General features: G+C 37.3%; 1 protein-coding gene across 1 annotated transcript in view; it reads right to left on the reverse strand.

Moving 5' to 3' along the window:
- Nucleotides 1-25892, reverse strand: part of LOC149942923 (solute carrier family 12 member 2-like) — an 86308-nt gene that overhangs the window by 12467 nt on the left and 47949 nt on the right. The window contains exons 7-16 of the mRNA XM_090177502.1: nucleotides 23303-23414; nucleotides 20815-20939; nucleotides 18632-18826; nucleotides 14307-14346; nucleotides 14139-14206; nucleotides 11992-12115; nucleotides 9325-9426; nucleotides 4474-4629; nucleotides 4285-4384; nucleotides 2933-3044 (exon numbers count right to left, since the gene is read on the reverse strand). Coding sequence (XP_090033628.1) covers nucleotides 2933-3044; nucleotides 4285-4384; nucleotides 4474-4629; nucleotides 9325-9426; nucleotides 11992-12115; nucleotides 14139-14206; nucleotides 14307-14346; nucleotides 18632-18826; nucleotides 20815-20939; nucleotides 23303-23414 — 1134 coding nt within the window. The remainder of the gene's footprint in view (nucleotides 1-2932; nucleotides 3045-4284; nucleotides 4385-4473; nucleotides 4630-9324; nucleotides 9427-11991; nucleotides 12116-14138; nucleotides 14207-14306; nucleotides 14347-18631; nucleotides 18827-20814; nucleotides 20940-23302; nucleotides 23415-25892) is intronic.

Genomic DNA, 25892 nt, shown 5'->3' on the forward strand with positions numbered 1-25892 from the left:
TAAGCAGAGCTAAATGCTTCATAGGAGAAGCATAGTTGGTCTAATTTTCTGTTTGGCTACGAAGAATGCATTCGCATCACTATAGTTACAGATCACATATAATCATGTTCAGATCACGCGTAGATCACATGTAGATTACCCTTGTAACACTTCAGGACGTTTTTAGATCACTATATATAGTGAAAAACATGTACTATTAGTTATCCAAGCGTGTAATAGTGATCTAAACTTAGGAAAAAATCAGTGTTCTGAAAGTGAATCTATGTGTAATTAAAGTGGATTTGGATTTTGCAGTATAGTTTTTGTTTTTACAAATATTTAAAAGAAAGTTTTTAGAAAATATATAGAAAACCATTAGAGCAACCTTTTCAAACATTTTATAGAACAATTCTTTTAGAGATTTCTATAGAATACTCTATAGCCTATAGAGGGCCATAGACATTCTATAAAACTCTATAAAGCTTTATAGACTTTTTATAGAATATTTTTGTAAGGGACTCCCTTTAGGCAGTAGTTAAGTACCCTATTAAGAGTAGTTTAATACTTTAAACGGAGTATTGTAAAACTCTTAAGCGAGTAGTGTATCCCCCTGACGGGACTCGTTTAGTACTCAAAAAGGATTGGTCCTGTACCCTAAAGGTAGTAGCTAAGAACACTAAAGGTAGTAACCTAGAACCATGAAGAGAGTAGTTTTATACCACAAACGGTGTAATAAAGGAACCAAAACGGAGGACAAAAGCGCCCCAAACAGTGTAAATAAACATCCTAAAAGGTAAAATGCTAGTTAAGGTGAAGAATAGCATCCTTTATAAACAGTGTGTTAAATCTGAGAAAAGCAAAAACCCTTAAAGGCTAGAAAATAAACCTTTGCTTTCTGAACATCCCTTGCACCTTTATGACGCGCGTTTGATTGAAGATTCATCAAAATATAATTCTGGCGTGCTATCTTTGCATTTAATACTTCTACGCTGTATCTTATTCAAAGAATTCAAGAATAATTGTGTCGTCCCTTCTGTGACTTGTATGACGTAAATTACCTGTAAGGGCAAACTTTAAGTAAAAAAGGCTTCTTTTATATATACTGGTACAGCGTTGATTTTTCTCGAAGAGAAAAAGGAATCGTATGTTTTTATTCTACATAGCGAATGTCGACGAAAGGAGCCAGTGGGGCGAACTTTAAAGCGAGGGGAGACTTTTTTATACAGGTTCATTGCTCAACCTCGGTATAATCCAACATCCCGCCCTTTTTCAATTCCCAGTTCCCTTTTGATATGGGCCGCGTTCGAATCGATCGACTAGGGTTCGCTGCCACCGCTCGCACTACGTTCGTCGTCAATTTGGAAAACAGGGTTAGGCAATGAACCGTCGTTCGTTCCAGCTCCTCCATCGCGCTCGCTTATCCTTCCGCGTTGTCCCTTTTTGTAGAGAGACGCTATACGAAAGCCAAGAAGTGTAACGACCGAAGATCCAAATTGGCTCGTTGGAGCGGACAGAATTGAATTCCCGCGGAAAATATGTTTGATAAAATTAAGAACAAAGGTCTAGGGCAATCCCCTTTCGCTGCTGCGCTGGAACTTGTAGCGAACTCTATTAAGTTCTTGATCGCGGAAATTCTTACATTACTGGCTATAAAAATTGAATAGATGCATAGGGAAAATGATTATTTTTAATACCGTTTTCTTTCACGTTGAATAATTCGCCCAAATATTAGATAATTGTGTAGGGAATTGTTGGCTAGCGTGGCACGAAGGGCTTGCTACCATCCTCCTACGCATTGTAACCCGGCCACCTGTTTAAAGGCATTAACAGTCGCAAGATGACTTGGGCCTAAGGTGGTGCCTTGGGTTTTAGCCTAGCTGATTATTATTATTACTATTTCCATTTATCATTCGTTATATATAAAGTGAAATGTTTTCAGAATTATTTCAATTTAAACATGCGGCCAAAGCCCATATTTGTTATGATAGAATTGTTGAATTATGACGCAATAAATAAGTTGAAGAAGAAATTATGACGTATTTCGAAATCTACCTATATTTCCTCAATTGTGACACTTAACTTTAAATTATAGTTTATTGAGAAATGAAAATACCAAAAGGTATATTCATTAAAATTAAAATTATTATCATTATTAAGTTATGTAGACTCTTGAATAAGTCACTATTTTGGGAAAAAATTGTTCTTGTTCTAAGTTATTTACTTTATTATCTCTGCCATAATTATGGGTAAATATATATAACTGTTAATAGAGTTAAGTGAATATAACAGACAACGATACAATTCACAATTTTAAATATTTTTACATATTATTTAAAATAAACATGAGCTAAAATTGAAGAGCTATTTCTCATGTAAATAGCGCTATTTGGAATTCTGATTTCGTGTCAGCTTTAATGTTTGATTGTAAGGCTCTTACGAAACGAATATAAAAATTTATATTGGCTACAAAAAAGAAGGGCCGGCTTCACACTGGGCTAAAGTGCTCTGCAGTTAGAACACTTCTAAAGGCGCTAGTAGATGAATTTTAGACCTAAATTTATCTTTAAAATGAATATAAAGCTAACATATAATGCATTACTTATCCACTGTGAATTTAATCATACTATACACTGTATTTAAAACTAGTCCTTAATGCTCAAACGTTATTCTTAGACAAAAGAATGTAAGGTGAAAAAACCATTAGTGAAGAACTCGTTTCTCCAGGATTAAAATATATGTTAAAATATTAAAACCCTAAAAGTGGTTTTGGACGGGGCATTGAAAATTGTTAGGAATTTCCGTAAATTCTGCGAGTTTTTTCACAATATTAATGTAGGTATAGTCTTCCCGTCTTGAAAGTGAAAAGCTAGTGTCAAACCCCTATCGGCCATCACGCCCTGCCCTTGAACCAGAGCCACCATATTGGCTAAATGTCTGGGAAAACTAGTTATACCTTGATAACGTGACCGCAGATCATTAAACCATGTTTCTTCGTGATAGTGTGGGTGAAATCCACCAGAGGGGGTCTGCTGCTAGAGTTGCCCGTCAGCACCAGAATGCAAGGTCTGAAACGAAACACGATTATTTCTTAACAAACTATTAATATCTCTTTGCCCCCCCCCCCCCTGCCGATGCTCCGACGCGTGTACACGCGTTGAAACTTAATATTTATACAGCGGGGAAGTTTACGGGCGTCGTCTGCTTTCCGCGTGGTGGCGCTTCGTTAATAGAGAATACCTTAATCCATAATCTCCTTTTCTCTCTCCACCGCGCTAGCGAGAGCTATTTCTTTAGTCGCCAGTAATATTCGTTTTTCCATTAATTTTGCTTAGTGAAGCCTTACGCTGGGAGATAATTAAAAGGAGTTTCAAGTTTGCTCGGCTGTTTTGGGCTCTTACGCTTTTTACGCGCCGAACCTTTGTTTATTCGCGACCTAGATTTAACACTTAATTGAAGCCAATGACCGATTTTAATTTTCTGTATAGTTACAAATTTCTTCCCGTATAACTACATTTAATATGAAGAGGAAACCATTATGTAATATCCCCTTTCGTATTAAGCAAAACATTTCTCTAGAATTCACAGTTTTGATGAAATATTAACTTGAAATTAAATATTTATTTACGTTCATAAACAAGTCCTTTAGATCATGTCATATGTTTGGCTATTAAACTATCATTAAAATATTCTTTATCTCATGTCATTAAAAAAGTCACTTTTCCGAAAACCTGCAAATATTAATATTTAATCAGTATCATTCTGTGTCTAATGTTAAAGGAATGTGCCTGAATTTAAATTCCCATGACGTCACCTGAAAACAATATCGAATAACCTTTTTTAACGAACTTTTGGAAAAATATCGATTTAAATATTTGGAAGAATGTCACGTAGTGAAGCCACGTACTTCATCAATATTTGTGATAAAATATGCGGTTTTCCTGTCTGACAATTAAATAACTTAAACAATTATGTAAAGCAAAATCCTCTTAATAAATGTCACGTGAATTTTGCTTTCAGGTTTGCCAATTTTGTAAATAGTTCACAAAACATTTGTAAAAAAGGAAATATAATATTATACAACTAACGAATATTATATATGAGCCACTTTATCGGTGATATCTACTAGCTCTTTGACCTTCGTGTCATTTAACTTCCTAAAACACTACCTTCGGTATATATAACTTGGTAGTACATTATATTTCGATTAAAACAGGAAATATCGTTCATTTATAACTTGATGGAATTACGTGAAGTACAGTAAACAAGGAATGGCCATGCGAGTTCGTAATCAACTGAAAATTATACCTGAAATTCTTGACGTGGTCAACTGTCTTGTTCAGTCTCAGGGCGGAGGAAAGAGCCATGTTAAAGGTGTAACCTACGGTGGTTGAGCCCCAGTTGATTTCTAATGGTCGCGGAAAGATAAACATAGTGAATAAACACCCCGTTGTTATTTCCCAAAGTTGGAACACGCGACGGTAGAGACCCATTTACCTGTTTTGCTTCTTTCTATGTACAAATAGATTGAGATCAGTATGCACCAGGTAATGACGGCCGTGATCCAATTCATAATGAACATGACGATAAAGCACAAGGTCGCTCCCAAGAGACTCAGCCATTTGCTGTAGTATCGGAAACCCGGTCTGAAGTCTAGAAAGAAAAATAATACGTTTTTGATATTTATGTTGTTGGCAGCTAGGAGCAACAAACACAGCACCCCACACAATGAGAACGCAACCCATCAGAAGTCGTGCATTTTCTTGTCTACAGTTTTCATTGGTTAGACGGTTTAGCGCCTGCTGTCGTCGGAATGGGAATATTCGGAAATTGTCTTCCCCCTTTCCGTAAAAGTTTCAACGTTATGGTTCGTCCAATGAAATTTGTACACAACACCGCGTTAGCGTGTTTAAAGGCTAGCTGCGTTCTCCTTGTGTTTGTTGCTCCTATAGTTGGCAGGTTATCGGCGCGTCATTTATCGGCCGTATAGTTTATTAAATTTTGATGCTGACCCGGGGCCCATCGCGGTACGCGTCATTATCACCACGTGTCGTCGGAAAAATGTTTCACTTCCTCCACCTTCATCCTATTTTTCTGTTTCCACTGTTGGATCGAATTAGATAATCTGGCCACGAGTCTACGTGACCGCCAAAATCTTCACTTTTATGGGAAGGAAGGTGAATTATAGCAACGTATTAGGCCAGTAGATTATACACCGTACGCTGAAATCAAACGGAAACTATTTCTTGCAGAAATGAGATTAGTCAGTACAGTGTTGGCACTTTTTTATGTTGTTTAGTGAAAATCAAGTCAATCGATATTTTTTATTAAAATTGGATTTTTTGATTTTATGAAATTTATTGATTTTCAAACAATTATTGGCTCTTTTCCTCTATAATTAACGGATATTTTACTTTATTAGTTAGCTAATCCTCAATTAAATGAAATCTTAATTAAATTTAATTTACTATTCAATATTTTAGTTTGCTCAGATTTTCTATGTATCGTAATATCTATTTTTTGCAATTTTTTATTACTCCATTGAAATATATTGTGCGATTTAAATCAATGTTATTTTTAAATTGTTTTAAATCAGTGACTTAGTGGAAATAAGTAGTATTTTCTAAAGATTTAGTTTTAAGATAGTTGAATTTAAAGGTTCGTAACAATGTCTATTCTTAACTCTTGAGGAGTTAAATATATTTAAAAAAAAATATTTAGAACTACTGCGTCAATATCTGTGATAGTTCGGCCATAGCCAGATTTGCCACTTTTTAATATAGAAATTCAATATTTAGTTTTTATTTTATCTAAATTTTCAATTTTAAACAGTTAAAGGCTATTTCCTAGTTTTATTGATGAATACTTTTTTTAAACGTTGTATTATTTATAATTGAATGCAATGTAACTCAACTTTATTTACCTTCAAATATTTTAGTTTTTCAGATTGGCTTTGCATTGGAATTGTTCTTGAACCAATATTTTGTAATTTTTACTCCTCCATTAAAATTCATTTTTTGCTATTTAAATTATTTATATTAAATTTTTGACCCAAAACACTGTTAAAATCACTGAAATATACGAAGTTCCGTTTTTTTAAAGTTCAAAAATAAATTAATTAAGAAATACATTTGTGCGTTTTAAATTAATTATTTTTTTGAACTAAAACACCGTTAAAATCAACTAGATATGTTATGTTTCGTGGTTTTTTTAATAATTTAAAAATATATTATTTCAAAACCCAGCAATTGTGAAATTTTAACGGCCAGTCTAAACATACGAATTTAATTCGTAAGATATATAAACGAATGTGGCATTCCTTTTGGGCGCAAGACGAGCGTTAGGCTAGCTATAAGCTTTTATTGGTCCGTCGCTCGATCATTCGAGTAAGATAGGTCCCTGGTTGCTTATTCTATATCCACGTCGGTACATTGCGCGGAGGGAAGTAAAGGACTCGGAAGAAATGACGTCTTATTCGGGAACGCGTTTGTCTTGGGCGTTGATGACGTGCCGACGCGAAAGGGAAGGCTTTATGGGTGCGCTGGACTCAGCCGGCTGGCGAGGGAAATGCTTTCTCTTCTATTTACGCAATGTCTGATTCCGCGTTTACGTTGATCGTTAAGCCACGCACGCTATGGGGCGCCGTTCTTTCGTTGTTAGTGCGCGTATACAGGGTTACCACTAGTAAGAAAACTCACAAAGTCCAATTATCTCCAAAACTATAAATATTTGTTTCTTATATTTTCGCTAGTGTTAAGCAAAAAAACCAATTAAAATATTTTGAAAGAATGTTTATTAAAATTTTTAAAAGTTTCGAAGCAGAAATTGAATTTCAGCGTTTTAATTTACGTATTTTAACGAGAATTACGCATTGTAACCCGGTCACCTGAATTAATGACTTTAAAAGTCGCTTGATGACTTAGGCCTAAGGTGGTGCCTTGGGTATAAGTAGATATCGGCGTTTGAATAAGAAATTATCCAATTATTTATATTTATTCATAACCGACAATTATTCAAAAAATATCTGTTGTTTATTCGTTTAAAATGTTCATAAACAAACAGTTAACCAAAATTTGTATGATTAATCGAAATTTTGCGGGTTAATTTATATGTTCCGCCGATCTCTAGGTATTAGCCTAGCTGATTATTTTAACAGAATGATAAAATTCTGACATAACAAAGTTTAAAACTAACTTATAAAAATTGTATGAAATAATTAAATGTAACTACCAAATAGCGCTTTTATAATTTTTTATTCAAATCTGATCTGTTTCTGGAATGAATTTATTCTGAAAAGTAAAATTTCGAAATCCAATACGCTGAAGAAAAAAATAGGACCTTCAAAATTAAAAGATTGGGTTTGTTTTCATTTACGTCTTTGTATATTTAAAATTTCAGGAATTAAATTTTTACACTTTATATCTTTCTAATAGTTTAATTTATCTGCATATATTCCTTGAATCTACAGAACTGTATAGCTACATACCTTCTCCTAACAGTATTTTCTAAAGGCAAAAGCATATCGATTTAACTTAACGTATAAGCTCGCCCCCGAAAAACCGCTACGATAAAATTTGTTCATTTTTGCGCGAGACGTGAGATTGAAAGCAGCTGTAGATTAGAAGGCGCTTGTTTTTGTTTACATAAGACGAAGATTGAAACGCCGGTTTTGATTAACGAGTGTTTAATAATTAGCATCTGTTTCGAATCGAATGTGATTAGTTTTTCGCCGGGGCTGTTATATCTAATTCAATTTGCAGGCTGATCTTTCACGGTCTCGCGTATTTCGAAGAATTGATGGCGTAATTTAATCAAAGACTGACGAATTCCTTTCACTGTATTCACGACTTGCTGGGCAACATGGCGACTCGAGCTGGGGCTATGACGTTTAAGGGGGAGGACGTCACGTGTATACGGGAAATATTCCGATACGCCGCCTGGTGGTGTTTCGTAATTAACGAGTTGTGTTTAATTAAAACGAGCGCTTTCGACCGAAAAGTGGTGCCCGAGAACTAATTATTCATAGATATACATATACGCATTTATATATCTGGGCACCAAGATGATACTGGGTTTGTCGGCTGTCTTCGAATGGCTCAACTAAAGGGATGTAACGAACATTACGGGCCATTATCACTTTCGGTTCCGTCTGGAGCGCTGTTGGTTCATCACTCCAGTCTACGCAACATTTCAGTCGCGATATTCGAAGCGCTATTATTGTTCTTTGAGAGAGATTGTACCGTGGGACCGCAGCTACGCGCCTGTAGTGAAATGAACTTAAGCGTCGGCTCTGTCGAGATTTTAGAGGACTCTATTTTAAACTGTCGTTCAATAACAAATTCGTGCTTTCTCATCTCTAAAGCGTCGATTTGAACAGGATGGAGAGGGTGACGGGGGAGTGTTAATTACGAAACCCATCTCATTAGCCAGGTATACCGGAGACCGTCGCCCCCTAATATTTCCGGATTTAGAATTTCCAGCGGCTTATCGTAAAGCCTGAGCTATACGTATTGGCCTCTATTTGACTGATCGCGAATTTCCGCTTTAGGCCTTCTGAAACAGCGGCAGACCCAGCCTCCGATAAATCCCTCGAATAGCCCCGACTTCATCCGTCGAATCAACTGGATGGACTGGTTTCCGTGGAATTCGGGATTTCGGCGGGCTTGAATTAAATTTCAGTTCCACGAATAGTCCAAATAAAGACTCTAACCTATCGCGATAAGGTTAAACTAGAAATTTGGTGGCACTAAGAGTCCCATCGAATTCCATAGCAATCATTCTAATAACGTTTAACCTAGGAGTTCTACTAAATAAACACTATATTCGTTCGTAACGACTAAACTCAACGAATGTAAATGTCAATTTCTGTCATGTCTTTTACGTAAGCATACGTACACGTTTTCAATCCGAGGGTTAATTAGACTCTTCGGCGAAATCCTCTTAATAAATCTAAATTAGACACTGACAAATCTGTGTCAGCTTAACAAAATCCTACAGACCAAAACGGCTACAGTCAATCCTCTACTAAATACGTAAAAAAAGACTTATAATAGTTAACGATGTTGATTTTGTGGGGAGCTATATCGATATTATTTAGCGTCACTGTGAAAATCTTAATTACTAATCAATTAATCTAACTGGCATACTTTGGGTTAATTATCCTTATACGATATTTTGTATCGACCATGGTTTGGTTTTCGGTTCTCTTGGCCACCTCGCGGGAGAAACGCCCGATTATCGATGTTCGATAGTCAAGAGAGTAAATTCACGCCCTCTTTATGCCCCAGCTCGAAAGATATTGTTTGGGGGTCATTGAGATTATGTTCCCGGCGCGCCGACTACACTTACTTGGGTTTTTGACAATGGTGGCGTGGAAACAAGAGAAGTTGACAAGACCGTATGTGGCCATGAAAAAGTTGGAAATGATGGGCGCGATGGCATTCAGTTCGGCTGCAAAGAAATTTCATAAATGAAATTTAAAGAATAAAAAATGCGTCTAGCCTAAAACTAACATCCTTTATGAGAAAAATATTTCGAGCATATTTCTTCATTGATTTTAATTTCGCGCTCAGAAATTAGTTCCTTTGTCTGCTCATAGAGAAAAGGTGCTGTAAGCTGATTTTAAGGCGTCAACGTGATGGTAGCTGGTGAATGGACCTTGCCCAAAAAGGGGGTCGACAGAGCGGATTTTTGGCCCGTACACCAAGACGCCAGTGGGGGAATTAGTGACTTTGACGTCATTACGTTGCGAAAGAAAACCCTGTGTTGACTCCCTTTCCGTAAGCCCCTTAATCCAACTGACATCACGGTGTCGCGTTAACAGTTTTCAAGACGACTTTTTACATTTTCCTGCATGGGTCTTCTACTGTTGAAAATGGATATCGTGTTGAAATTAATTTAATTAAATGGAATTTTACACGTAATAACGAAACGTTTTAGTACTTTTTTTAAATTGAGACAACCGAGTTGTAATTCTACACTTCTGACAACACCTAATACCATTTGAGATTATAAACAAGGTTATATATTCATCTATCGTGTTCCGCTAGACCAAGAGATAATTCCAACAGAATCAGCTCGGTCAGATAAACCCAAACCGAGAAACGTGTAAACAGAAAAAGGCTGGCATAAGGTCTCTAAGGTTGGTATTAGGGCAAAGGGATGTGGCAATGCAAGGACACCCGTTAGGAAATACCTTAATAGGCTAAATCCCGAATGTTGGTTTTCTCCGGCGCGGTTCGTCTCGAACTGGCGCGGTTTCGCAGCGCCCACGAATGGAGGATTTATTTGGCGAGTCACGCCTCTAATTCCGAATGCGGAGGTGCCTAGACTAAATCTAATAAATGACAGGCCTTTGTGTTTCCCACCCGTAGTCGCGACTAAGCCCGTCGAGCGGAGTCTCAACCAGCAACGGCGGCTTCAATTTCCAAAGAAAAAACCCGCAAAAACAATCGCCGAATTACACCCGACCGGAGTGAGCTCGCGGCTATGGTAACGTATTATAAAAATCCTTTTTTGAAAAGGACACTGAGCGGCGTAAGGAACGGAGGGCACCACTAACAAGAGTGATGGCTTCATCTGAAGGAAGACAGGGAACCCTTAATCCGTGGCGGGGGGGGGGGGGGGGCGTTTGTTATGAAATCGTTAATGAGTCGAGTCTGGACAGAGTCAGCTGCTCTCATTATCTAATGCAAATTGCCGCGCTTTTAATCAGGAAACTGGAAATATCTTCACTCTCTTCCTTGGTTTATTTATTGTTCACAGTATCCCCCACCTCGCTAACCTGTCTAGAATATTAGGGCGAGCACCGCCTGTCCTTTCGCTTTACCCTCGCCTTTTTTTCACTCGAGTCTTGTCAATACTTTAGCAATCTCGTTTTCCAATGAGCTTAATTGAGATTCTACCTCCCCCCTCGCTTTAGTTTTACGCTCCTCCACCAGGCAGCACCACGTCTCTACAGCGAGCATCAAGGCCCCCACGCCAGTATGGTTTGCGTCTGCCAGTTCGTTTCGGGACCCGATTTCAATACTGGGACCATTTCCCGCTCCTGGTTCAAGGTATACGAGAAGGACAACAGTCCCGATGGCGTTCCGTCTTGTTGTCCGTCCTCCCCCCCCCTTTGCCTTTCCCTTAAACGGAATAATGGACTTCTGGCTTTATTATTCTCCTCTCCTCACCAATTTGGACGTCGGTCGAACGAAATTGTAAATAAGTTTCTCTCATTCCCGCTGCCATGTCTTTATCGTCGCTAATTATTCGGACGGTGCTAGCTGCGCCCTGTCCTTCCATCCACTCTGTGTTTGGGGTTTGTCTTGTCCCGACCAAATTTATTCACCGTGTTTACTTCGCTCGCGTGTACTCCTACTCTCGGCCCCTCCCCCCTGCATCCTCGTCTCGTCTTTTCTCTCGGTCTCTCTGTCTGTCTCTTTGCGGTATCCGCGAAACATACGCCCGAATCGGCGAATTGAATTAATCGAGGGCTCAAAATCCTTAATCACTTTATCCCGACCGAAATTGTACCCGTTTTCTCTCATTTAGGATCGTGTAGTGACGACAGCTTGTGACCGACAAAAACCTCATTTTGGAATATAGCCCGGCTCGTATTGTATGTCGCGGAGACTGATCCGAAACGTTTCCTAGTGGGTTATGTTGTTCGGAATTGCTTTACGTATTAGAGAATCTACCTATTAAGTAGCTTGCCACCACCCTCCTACGCATTGAATTAATGCCTTTAAAAGTTGCTTGATGACTTAGGCCTTAGGTGGTGCCTCGGGTATAAGCCTAGCTGATTATTATTAATGAATGATAAATTTAGTAAATCACTTTTGGATTTGTAAAGAACCCTATAGCCCGACGCGAAATCTAAGTAGAACGCTTGTAGTCGATATGATCATTAAATTATTTTTCTAAACAGATTTAGCCCGGTATTTGAAAGCTTTTTCATACAGTAAATTCTGAAACCAAGGGGGAAAATATCCAGAAATAGATCAATAAATTGAACGAAAGTGGCTTTACCTATTAGGGTGAAGATCAGGGCGATAAGCAACGCCAAGAGGGAAGCTCTTCTGGGCTCATTTCCAGGTCCGTAACCCTTTCCGAAGAAGGCCAAAGCCGGGAACACTCTGTCCTTGCACAAGGCCTGCAATTGAATGGAATTAAACAACGTAAGAATAATGATTTTGGTGGATTTCTTAATTAAAAATGGGAGTAAACACTTATTTAATCCTTCTCTCTGTTTCCGGGGCCATCGCTAATCTTTTTTTCATTTCGTTTCGGGCTTCGATCTCGCCACGCGTGCTCGGCCGCCTTTTCTGCGATTGTCAGTTTTCGGGGTGACGAGGGGGTGGTCGTAAAAGACAAAGGGCCCTCTTTGTCAGCTTTCCAAAAGGGATATTCCCGGCGGGAGTTGGGGCCGAGCTTATATAGAGGTGTTTGTGATCTATGGCTCAGCTTTCGAGTCCGTTCCAGCGGAAGCCGCTCAGATTCACCGCGGAAAAGAATTATCCGCGTATTACGGTTTTTCCCAGCACGCTCCATTGCTTGAATTCTCGAAGGATTCCTCTCCCCCTTTCAATGTCGGATCGGCTGAGGGGTCAGTTTTAAGGAGTAGAGGGGATAGGGGCAGTCTCACCCCTGACTCGGACGTCGGCGCAAATGAGAATTAAGTACGTCGCGGGGTCCGACGAGTGGATGGTTGGCTCTTCGTAGTTTTATGGGTTCCGTAATGAAGGCGACGTAAAAGTTTTAGCCACAATTCGAGGAGTTTGGTTTTCCGCCCATTTGAGTTTTCTCGTCCCGCAGCCGCGAGTGAGGGCTTGATTTTTATTGACATCTCTCTATTATCCCCGCTGGTTTCTCCCACTCGATCCTGTTCTCCCAGAACCACAAATTGCCTCGACAACTCTTTAGCGGAACGAGATAGTGCTTTAACTATAAATTCGACCGAATGGACCACAAATATATTTTTTAAATCGCTATCAATTACTCTTTTCCCCTCTTTGGGTGCAATTTCCTTCACGTATCAAACGTCTTTGTTACTTTCTTCTATTGTTTATTCGCCAGAATTGTGTCTAATTAGTCAAGTACTCTACTTATTTATTTATAGTACTATAATGAAACTATCCGTTTAGTTTATGATCGTTTGATTAAATTAATAAAAGGTTTGGAAAAATTAATGTCACGCCCCTTTTATTTAAACAAATGTGCTCTTCTATAAAATTATTATACTTTGATTAGTTTTAATTAATTAAAATTGTATATGGTTAAAAAATAGAAAACAATCCGTAAAAATTTGGAAAATTTTTAAAACAGTTACAAGTTTAGTTTTAGCTAATTTAAGCCTCAGAATTAACCTAACAACGTGTTTTCGTGGCGTAGTACACGTTTTATTAACCAGGTTTGATAGATGTTATTGTAGGGAGCGGTTGGTTCGCGTGGCATGACGGGCTTTCCACCACCCTCCTACGCATTGTATCTCGGCCACCTGATTTAAGGCTTTAAAAGTTTTTAGATGACTTGGATTATTATTATTAATTTTGAAAAATATTTTCCCCTCAAATAACCCGTCCAAGACTTCCAACAACGTTTTAATTCTGCTATAACTATTTTTGCCATACCAAAATGTATTAGAAAATTCTCAAGAATGAATTTTAATGGAGGGGATTAAATTTCGGTTCTATTTAAGATTTTAACCAAAACCATTTCTCTTTCTCGACTAGTCTACCTGGGCTTACATCAACGCTAGACCAACCCATATAGTTTAAAAATATCTAAAGATTGTTGAAGTACTACTAAAATAAGCTCTAAAATAAAAACTTCATTTATAACTTACGCCGAGTCCATTTATAGAAGCCGGTTTCAAATATGCCAATAAAATCCAAGATGCTATATTTTTAAGAACTCACCTTGGGATTCTGAGAATATTTTTGGTTCTAGTAAATTTTTCCATTTTTAATGGGAGTCTGTCGAACGCGTATTGCCGTAAAGAGGAAATACTGGTTTTTACTAGCTGCTTAATGGGCGAGAGATAATTCTCGGGGATTCCGAAATCCATCGGAGATTATGATCGTTAAGCAATGGCCCTGCTTTATGACGCGCCCTTTAGCGCGCCTGGACGAGTATTCGCGCTACAGTGGCTCCCTTTCGGAGCCTGGTTCGCTTACCTGAAAGATCTTGGGGGCGCTAATCAGAGCTGCCAGAGCGGAACTTAAAGAAGCCGCGAAGATTCCGGCTAGACGACGAAACATTTCGGTGGGAGAAATCATTAGAAGACTCGCACTCTATCTAGTTCGATTAAGGAGGACAGAAAGGTCGTCTTGTTGATAGCTTACCGTATATAATTGGACCAAATCCCGCACTCATCTCCATCACCTGTTCAATTAGAAAGTTTATAATTTTAGTCTGCAGGCGGTATATTGCTTGAAAATGTCATACCGTTTTGGTCAATATCGAAAGGGGAGTTTTAAACTTTGAGCGCATACACGAACCTTAATTGCGCTCGTTTAAATTTGAGAATTCTGTAATATCGTTAGGATTTTAGGTATTTTGAAGTAAAGGGACCTATTACCCAGAAACTGATCTACATTTTCTGACATTTAATACTGGTTTAAACAAGAAACTATTAAGGTTAACATGGAGTATAGGGACCTATTACCTATAAACTGATCTACATTTTCTGACACTTAATACTGGTTTAAACAAGAAAGTATTAAGGTTAACAAGGAGTATGAAGGCCAAACTTCAGCCTCCATTTTCACGATTTCCGAATGAGTCACGGTAACAATGTTCCATAGTGAAAAACTCTAGGTGGACAATAGTGTGGAAAATAATGGAGAATTCTGGTCTGGAAAAAGTTAATTAAGTGGCCAATAAATATTTTTTAAACCGAAAATTATAAAATAATAATAAACAAATATTTTAACACATAAATTTCAGATTTGGGCTACTTAAGTCAAATATGTATGCATAGGAATGGTCAGATTCTGATTAACATTAAAATAGTTTGTTAATTTTTTGGAATAATTAATTCTAACATTTTAAGTTCAGTGTAAACAAAGACATTTTTACAATAAATTTCTTAAATCGGAAAATTTTCGGCGTTTTATTTTTCCGGGAAATTAACAACACTACTTTTTTAGCTTTTAAATGCAATTTTCCTTTATTAGCAACTATTAGCCACTTTTTGCCAATTTTCCACTATTTTCCACTATTTGCCAATGGCCTGGACTTTTCTCTCAAAAGGTGTCTTTTTAGGAACACTGCACGGTAATCTCTCAGAGTTTCTCCCCCCCCCCCCGCAATATTACAATATTAGCTTAACACATCTCGGTGTTTCCATCATAGATCTTAATATTTTAACGTAATTTCTTTGTTTTAAAACATTCTACTTTTTTAAATCTCAATTAACAGTCAAACTAAAGTTCTATAACAGTTATAAATTTTATTTTTGAAATAAAATATTATAAAACTTTAGTTGCCCTCTTTTTAATTTTTTTTTATTTAAAAAAATCGAATTGCATTCGTGCCTTAATGAAAAGTGGTAAGTTTGGCCTCAACTAATTGCCAAATAGGTGAGGCTAAATTACGTCGAGCAGGTAGTTCACAACAGTTATTATTTTTATTGTTAAAATCCATTATAAATTACCATAATAATACAAGAATATATGAAATAGTAAACAATTAAAACCCCACGTGTTAAGAAGAAATAATTTAATCTCCAAAAAGTTTTACACGCGTGCAATTTATAAGATACACTTCGCTTTAGCGAGTTCAAGCAATGTAAATATTTTTTTTAAAACGTGTTCAATATTAGCTTAAGCCAGTATGTTTCTTAAGTCTAACAAATATAACAATTATAAGCTTAAGATATGAATTCATTAAATTTAATAAATTAACACGTTTGTCTCCGCGCGTTTTGCGGTGCTTAAACCCTCTATTAATCTTTCGGTCTGAATTTTATAATTTTAAAACACGCGTAATTTATTATTTATTTTTATGGTATAAAACTGCTTCTAACACCGCTCCCCTGTTATGCCGAAATTAAAAAAGATAATGAAAGAAAAACATAACGAGCGCCACGAGAATCCACAAAGGAAATTGAAACAGCAAAAAAAACGTCGAAACCTCTCATAAATTAAAACTAATTAGCTAGGCGATAATTTTTATTTCTGCAAACACTCGTTTTTATTTCCGCAGGCGAGATTTTTATTCATTTTGTCGCAATTCATTAAATTGCAACGTTCCAAATTACCCCTAACGAATGAACATTTTTCGCTTAACTGTTATGACAAACCTGCCGAGCGAGCAATTTCATTTCTTGCGTTTTCTTTTGGTTTTCGCTCTTTTTGCATTTGTACACAATGGCCAGTGATTGATTTCAATAAATATCTAAACGCGCGACATTTTCCTCCACTTCCTGACTTGTCTATTTGAGAGTACGGCGAAGCTTTTAGTTTGACTCGAGGGGCCATTGAAAGTGCTTAATCAGGACAACAAGACTGCCACTAGATGGCGTCCCTTAAATTAAGCTAATCGCGAGACGCTGTTTCCTATATAGATAGTGCTCGTCTCAAATTCTCGATCCAGCTCAGGCTAGGCCCCCCACTGGCTCTCCGTTTCGTATCCGTCCTGCCTTCCACAAGGCATTGTATCCGTTACTAAGCAAGGCTTGTGAAAGGTAGGACGGAGACGTTACGAAAAGCAATGAGCGCCTGGATTCTGGATTGAGCTAACGGTCTCGATGATTATTACATTTCGTCAATAGGTTTATATAACAGACGAAACATTATGCTTCCATATCCGAGGTGCTTTAGATCTATAATGACCAATATTGCAGTGTCTTAAAGAAAAGTATTTTTTCAAGAAAAATTACGTTACTATTCATTAAGTAACCTTATTTCTCCTAACATAAACTTAACCATAAATATTAAAATCATTGATGTCCATGGTTTTAAATATACGTTAAGCACTTTGATGAAAGAATTTTTCAGTTTTTAAAACCTTTTTAATTTGAAAAAAATTATCATTTTAAAGACTTAAAATAAAATATGGTTTTAAAAACATTCATATGTAATTTAGTCTATTTACATTAAGGTGTTTCGACGTATAAACTTGACTAGCTAAAGAAATTAGATAATTAATTAATGAGTCGCTTCTATGTGTAGTTCGTCAAAAACCAACCCCGATAAACTCAAACTAACCCAAATTAATAATGAAACCGTGTACTTTTCAATTTCCCTGAATCGTACAATTTAAAGAGTTCCCTATTAAAAGCAAATGCTCATAAAGTTACCCAATTCTAGGCTATTTACGTGTTTATAAAAATGTCTTGTGAGAGTAATTTCAAACATCCTTAATTCGATTATGTTTAATTGTTCCAAGGGGTACCTTCGTACCTCACCTCAGACTCTGAGATATTTTTCACGTTTTTTAGTCAGTGGCATATTAAATGGTTTCTTAACCATTTGAGGTACAGTAAAGAACTTAGAAACGAAAGGATTTCTAAAGATATCGTTCGGGGTCTAAGGCTTTCGGCTGAAAATTTTGACGTCTTATTATGTATATTTTCTACCGAACTCCACGCATCACTAACGTGACCAGATATTTGTAACAATGAGACCGGTCTCAACATGGAGTAAACGAGACAATCATTTGGAAAGTGGAAGTTTCGGACTCTTAGGGTGCGTCAAAATTTTAAGAAGGAATTCTTCTCTTGAGAAGAGTTCTTCGTGAAAACTTTTCTCTCCGTTAGAACTCGCTAAAAAGCGTCAAATGTAAAAAGCTTCTTCTAAAGATGGTGGCTTACGAGAATCCCACGAGCGTTGTAAACTAAGCCTTCGACAATAAATATTATATTTACACAATTTCAAGACAATATATAACGGAAGAAAACATTTAATTTATAATTTAAAAGGAAGACTTCATTGGAAATTAACTTACCATTCTGTATTCTTAGAAATTAAGTTTCGTCCACAAATATCATACTGTTTATTTTCTTCTGTATCGAGTAAACTGACTAGAATATTAGCTGCCCTGTCATTTAAATTTATAAGCCCCCCTTTTTGACCAAGTAAGAATGCTCGGAGGCATTCTCACGCTTCTCAAGAGAACTCGCGAGAAGATATTACGTCACTTCCTGCGAGAAGGACCGTCAAAATTTTGAGAAATTATAATTCTCACTATCAACGGAAGAATTCTTAGAATTTTGACGCAGCCTTGGTGGCGGTATCACTTTTCCACACTCTCAACAATCGAATTTTAATCTTTAAATCCAGAAATCTTAAAGGTTCTTTTGACTAAATAAGCGCAAACAAACCACCCAACAATTGCGACGCCACTTTCGGGCGAAATGACGTCGAAAATACAAAAGCTGAATCGTTTCTGCAATCGACCAAAACTTTAGTTTATTTAATTACGAAACACCGCTTCTATCGCCATTTAAAATTGTTATAGAGCCTTAAAAATGAATAACCTTAGGATTTTAAATTTCCCTTTATAAATGGAAGAGCAAATTAGGAGTATAGTTAGAAGAGTGAATTTGAAAGTTACCCTTAAGTAGTTTCAACAGAATTCGAAACCGTTTATCGTCAGACAGTGTCCCCAAAATGTTTTAGACTGTATCTTAAGATAAGCGTGTTTAAGAGTCGTCTCAACTTACTTGGTTGTAGTTGATGAGACCGTGCGGGCATTCTCTTCCGGTGCAGTTGGCGAAACTGCCGTTGTAGACGTCTTCGACGTTCCCCGTCGCTTCTCGCACGACGGTGAATCCCAGCCAGATGATCAGTATCAGGTAGCTTCCAGAAGTCGAAAGGATGGCCAGTATCGTCCCTTTGGGAATCGAGTATGAAGGATCCTGCCACCAAAATTTTGCGTTAGATAGTTTAAATTAACGCTGAGTAATTTTGCTAAATTCTATATCTAGGGAAATCCTCTTTCGAATGTCTAACTGCGTGAGGTTAGACTATAAAGATCTAAAACGCGCGCTTTATTCAAATTCAAACACTTATATCTAAGAGGGGAGACAGTCCCAACTGAACTATCCTTTTCCAAAACGTCTAACGGCATTTACAGGTTCAAACATCGGTAAAATTTCAGACGAAACTTACACACTGGGCTTAGACTTACATTGAAATACATATGAAAAATAAACATTGATTTACTAAACGTAGTTTTATAAGCCTAGTCTGAAAAGCATATAAATATCAGTATATTTTCCGAATCAAATATATATTCTATAAAATTATTATTTCCATTCCGAAAATATTTTTATTTTTTGTTGAGCGCTTTTGATTAACTAAAGACCAACGAAGAGCAAAACTTAAATATTGCAGGGCATAAAAAGAGTACTATATTTGTTTATTTTAGTTACTATATACGTATATTTGTTGTTTATATAACTGGAACATGGTATCCTGGTAAATAATATTTTTTGTCTCCCTTCTCTACACGCGCATTGCCATTTTTGACGGATCCCGATTTTTACAAAATAGCCTTCCTGGTGCTGTATTTAGTCTGTTCTTTTTCAAATCTCCGTAGATGTTTTTGATATCCGGTAACTGAAATTGCCGATGGCAGAGATTCTTTCATTTTTGGTTCTAGCGTTTTTGTGAAAGGAAGAAAGAAAACGTCTAAAGCAAACTCTCCTTCTTTCCACAAATACGCTCAAAGTTGTGAAAAGAGTCTTCTCTCTAGCACTTCCGCGTACCAATATATTTTCAAAGGAGATTTGACCCGTACCTTCCTTTTTTTTTCCAACTTCCAAGGTCAAACTTAGAGTTCCGAAAGCTAATCAAGCTCGCTTTTCTGAGAAGGAAAAGCGCCAACACACAATTTACCCAAACCTATTTCTCTTCCGATTCTTTTTTCCGCTCTCTTCTCTTTGAAAATTCCTTTTCTTCTATCTCTCTGGTCAAACTTTAGAGAGTATCGATTGTCCAAATATTTTTAAAGAGCCGCCAATTCCAGTGGTGAGAAGATTGTGCATTTTTTATTTTTGGAATTTCGAAAACTTTAAGACTCGAAGATAAATGTTAGTAATACTTTTTGGAAAGCTATTCGCTGGTATTAAGAAATCGGGTTTCGCTTCAAGCAAATGTTTTATAGGATAATCGAGCTAACATGTACTGTTTCGCATAACTAACCCCCCCCCCCCCAATGACCAGCTGCAACAAACGAGATGGGAATAAACCCAGTATCGACGATGCGAAACATTGTCGCCAAAATGAGCGAACGGATGAGAATCTGACCAAGAAGAAGCAGTTTTGACTGAAAGCCACGCTTCTTCGTCGTATCCTTTTCAAAGTGTCGGTTGGTGGTTTTAGGACAGTTAGAGGGACCGGTATTTGTTCGATGGCGGTGGTGGTGGCGGCTGGCTGAGAGGACGCTTCGGCGGAACGGACGGAAACTATCGAAGATTGATGGAGATAGTCAGCGTCCATAATTAGAAGCATCACCGGGGTCCCCTTCATCTTCTTTTCCTCTTCCACTCGTCTCGCCTTCCTAACCAACACGCGCGCCATCTACTTACCGAACCCCTAAACTCTTCAGCGCCTATCCCGTGACCTCGCTCTTCAGATTGAATAAAAAAAGCCAATACTTCACCAGGAAAGCCTTTTCAAAATTTTGACGTATTAAAATTATTTTTTCCACCCAAGAAATTATTTTGATAATTTTTTGACACCCGTGTTATTTTTTACCGAAGAAGTTTCGTAGCCTTCTTAAATCTTCGATTATTTTTCTAACTAAAATTACCCTTTTTTTAAGTTCCGAGAAAAGAGGGATGGATTTCGGGTTGTACTTTGTAAAAAGAAAATGTTTAAGGAAAAAAAACGGTGTACGAACCTTAAGATCTCCGGAAATGTTGGCACCGGCTGTGATTCCGATTACGGACGGAAAAAAGACGCTGAATACGCTGAAGAAACCCTCGTCACGGAAACCAGGCCCCAGGTTGTCCATCGCTACGTCCGCTTTTCAAAGAATAAAACGCCAGTGAAGAATGCGTGTATTAGCGCTTTTGAAGTTTAATATTCTTAAGTTCGAAAACTTCTATGATACTACCATCAATTTATTTCACCTTTGAATATTCAACTCTACCATTAAACCTGGGATGAATGTCACGAAAAACGAAACTTAAACTGAAACGTTAAGATATTAATGTAAAAGAATAGGGTAAACATGCGGGTAAACATGACGTAGTGAAATTAAACATTTTTTACTTTTACATCGTAAAATATTCTACGTTCACTGTCAGCCCATAAGCGAACTACAACGGGGTGACACCAACGCTAAGTGTATTTTAGACACCATTTATATTTATCGTTATTAATATTTTCTCGTTTGAAATCTGACTTTGAGGTTACAAATGGCAGAAAACATTTACATTTTTACGTTACATTTACATTTTGTACCCTGTGTCGCAACATTTTTACGTTACATTTACGTATGTACGTTCCAGAATTTAGCCTATTTTCGCTCCTCCACCCCACCCCTTGAGAACGGGGTTATATTCCTGGTGTCTACAATAGACATTTACTATAATTTTTTGTAATTAAAAACATACATTTAAGATTTCATTTTACCGCTTTTTAAAATATTCTGCGCGTAGCTTATGTCGTTACAAACACTTTATAATGGATATCATAAATGCATACAAAATTATAATATTGATAATGAACAATGGAGCTACCAGGTTTCTATCCCCGGGCTCGTGCGAGACAGGCGAACATGCCTCTACGAGTAACGCATCAAACGCCAGCACGCACGACGGCTATTTAGATCGTTAACAGCCAATCACAGTGTTTTACGTTTTTAATAGACTCCGCCTTTCTGAAAGGGGACTTGTTAGTTGAATATTCAAATATTAATATTTTTATGTTTTTGAAAGGGATATGTTAGAATAATAAGTTTTTTCCCCGAAGGTTCGGTTTCTTATGAGCTACAAATATTTTAACCCGAATGAAAGCCCCTTTTCCCTCTAAAAAAATGTGTTACCAACACTATTTTTCGTGAATATTCTTAAAGAAAAAGTTCTTGGTTTACCCTAGACTTATTTTCAATCGAAAAGAGCAATTGTTTCGACGAGCAAAAATAGATCTGAAATGTATTATTGTCATTCTGTCGCTCAAACTGAATCTTTAGATATCCAACTAGTTGAGACAAAATCAACTCCTATTTTGCTAATGTTCATCTTTGATTTCGAAGACGAGAGAGTCAAAGTCTTCATTATTTGGGATCAAATTGCTATTGTTGAGCTTATATGAAGGGATTATTTTGAATCGTATTTCAATTTTCAACAGTCAAACAATACAGAAATGCTGTTGTACTTTAGCATAAACATCGGCTTAGTAGGACCGTCAGATTGCGTTGACAGCAATGCCGTGTTAGTTTGATTAAACATCGGAAAAGTTGAAGCGTCGGCTCGGGCTACAAAATAAATCACTTCGCTCTAGCCTAAATACGGAATTTTGCGTCGCCTTTCTAATCAGGATTATACCTTGGGAAGTTGCCTTTTTGCGTCACAGCGTGTGACGACGTAAAAAGGAGGGCGAAATATTTTATCGACTTGACGCCTTTCGCTTCCGTACACGGCTGCGGACGCGAAAAATGAACTAAAAAGTGTCTGACGCGGCCAACGAGAGATGAGGCTGGCGTGTATGGCTTAGTTTGTAAAGTCGGCGCTGTCATCCCGGCAGGCGTCGTTTTCCCCTCGCCGCTCTTTATCTGGCCGACAGAATCATTTTCTTTTAATCCCTCTTTCCGCGGAATCTCCTTCGTCCCTATTCAGCTTCCAAAATCGGGAGTCTCCGCTACAAAAAAGGGTTGACGCGTCGCGAATGCCGCGCCGAGAATTTTCTTAAAGCGCGTATTTCCGCTTATCTTAAAGGATCAGTTTCTGGACGGCTCTCGCTCCCGAAAGAAAGTTAGCCTTGTTTATCGTAAGATAAAGTTAGCCTCTCTATTCTCGGTGTCCGCTTCGATTATATGGTAATCGGTGAAGTCGCGCCAGCTAAACCACTCTCGCCATCAGCGCCAGGTCTGGGCGAAAATCTCCTGACTAGGCGGCTTCTCGTTAAATCTTTGTCCGTTGCGAAGGAGGGAGGACGCTAAAGAAAACTAAAGAGATGGAGATGAGATCCTTAGAGACTTTGCAACGTTCCCCGTTCAACGCGGGAACTGATTGTACGTTGTTAACTATACTTCCTTTCAGTTGCACTTTGGCGAGACTTCCTTTTTTCCAACGAAGTTTCCCGTAGCTTCGCGCTTACGGTAAAGACTCGACTCACCAGACAATTTAGAAAGAAGCGTCAATATTTTTGATGCGCATTCTCACCTCGCCATCCAGTGAAGCCTTTGGCCAGCTGCTCGTCAGTTGGGTTCAAACAAGCTCCCACAAAGTAGTCTAGTAACGCTGCCAGTAGAATTATCAAAAGGACAATTTGGGCCTAAAAATAAATTTTTAATAAATTTAATGGAGAATAACAAGTTTTAATAAATTTAATGGAGAACAACCATTTCTTAATGAACTTATCTACTTATTCGCTAATTTTTTCATCCTTAATTATAGATAGGCTTAGTGATCGGAAATAACCTGTTCAGACGACGCTTACGAAACCCGATTTCATTTATTTAAGTTTTATTTTCATAAATATTTCAGTGTAAAAATTAAGCTTTGGTTTATTAAGCAGAGTCGAAATACTTTTATAAACATCGTCTGAAAAGGGCTTTACTTAGAACTTTGAAAAGTTAATGCTTATATAATTAAAATGACAATCATTAAAACTAAATTGTATGGTTTTCTTAAAGTAATATAACACTAACAGCTAGGAGCAACAAACACAGCACCCCACACAAAGAGAAAGCAACCCGTCAAAAGTCGTTTATTTTCTTGTGTACAATTTTCATTGGTTAGACGCTTTAGCGCTTGCTGCCGTCGGAAGGGGAAAATTCGGAAATTGTCTTCCCCCCACCCGTAAAACGTTCAGCGTAAAGGCTAGTCCAAGGAAATTTGTACGCAACACTTCGTTAGCGTGTTTAAAGGCTAGCTGCGTTCTCCTTTTGTATGTTGCTCCTAGGTAACGGGGACAGTCAAGCTTTTGTTAATACTCACTTACGGAGAGATAGTCTGTAGTACTTACAGTGAGGCAATTATATGCCAAGTACATATTTTATTATCGTCTAATCGATACAATTCTCGTTCTATCACGGAGGGAAACTTGCAAGTAGAAAGAATGTTAAAATCTATTGGCCAAAAATATTTTTTGTATTTAAGTCCAAAGCTTTATAATTATTTAGATTATCATATTAAAAGTTGTTTAAATATAAATGTGTATAAGAGAAAAAAATGTAAATGGCTCATTGAGCATTATTATGAATATATTTATGATATCCTAAGCTTTAATTAAGCACTAATCCTTTTAATTTATAATTAATTTACTTATGTATAGAAACGTTTTTTATTGATATTAAGTAGAACCACAGCTTTCAAAGACAAGCTGTTAATATTTGCAACAGAATGATACCCTTCCACACACGAGCTTTACTTATGTGGACTAGAGTAGATGTATAACATTATACAATATACTTATGACATGAATAAATTAATAATAATAATAGTAGAAAATTAAAATTGTATAGTCTGAAGCCAGGTGTATAGAAATATCAGCGGAAGATGTACGCATGATTTTCTACTAAGATCTAGACTGTCGAGATAGTATGACGGTAGTTTGACCTTCCCTTTAAGGATATCCAGCTTAATCTCATTTCTTTGTGTTTTAGTTCAAACCGTGTTATGAAATCATCTTATACAGGGTGTCTGAAATTGCTCTGAAATTGCTTTTTTTTTATCTCGAAAAGGGATTGTGCAAATTTCAGGGTACACTTATTAAACTGCAGATTACCTTTAAATTTGTAATTTTTTTAAAAACTTTCAAACTCCTTACGGTTTTCAATGATAACATGGTAGAAAATACTCGTACCAATAAAGTTAGTTCGTGCGAAAAATAGCCCAATCTTAACAAAGTTATTAGGTCATGAAAAAACAAAGTTGAAAGTACTAAAAAATATCCTTTTACAGAGAGTGTTCAGAAAATGTGTGAAATATATGTTAGTCTTACGTTTCAGTTTATTAAAGGTTCAAAGATTTAATTTATTCATTTTTTTTAATTCAAGCGTATATAGTTTTATAATTCCTTCCTCCACAGCAATACAGATCTGGTCTCAGCACGATAAAGCATATTATGAAATGACATCCATATCATATCTTCCATGCTTGTAACTTGTTTCTCGTTAAAACCCACAAGGAAAGGTCGTGCGATGCCAGGTATAGGAATCTTGATGATCGCTGAATGGAACGGTTCCATCCAATCCATCGCTAAAGGTAGTTAGATATTCCATTCTATAATCCGACAATGGAATGTCGTTCAACTCCTTCGTCATTTCGTCATTTAATGAAAGGCTTACTCGTTCTTCCGAAGCAAAAAGGGCTCAATAAGATGATCCTTGACCAAACATGCCCAGACTTTTAAATTGTACTTAGTGGTGATGAGATAATCCACAGAGTTGATTAACACCATTCCCGAAATGTTTTTTTTTTGGTTGTTAAATGGTCCATTTCTCTAGAAAGAACATTCATCGGACAATACGAGTAGACCCGGATTTTCCTCAGATGTGCATATGAGCCAGTTAACTAAAGTCTTATTTCCATCATGAAATGCTGGAGATAAAAGGTTCACACGGCAAAGATGAAAGCTGTGATGGTGAAGGATGCTTTACACCAAGGCGAACGTTTGATCGAAGGTACACTACAAAGAAGCCGAGGACAGTGACTTCCATGTCGATGTTATGACACCCTTGTTAACGGAACCTCGGATTGACATTACCTGATTTGTTGAAGTCACGTCAACAGTCGAGGAATGAACTAT

Source organism: Leiobunum rupestre, chromosome 6 (assembly GCF_980474605.1).
Source record: "Leiobunum rupestre chromosome 6, qqLeiRupe1.1.hap1, whole genome shotgun sequence".
NCBI classification, from domain to species: Eukaryota; Metazoa; Arthropoda; class Arachnida; order Opiliones; family Sclerosomatidae; genus Leiobunum; species Leiobunum rupestre.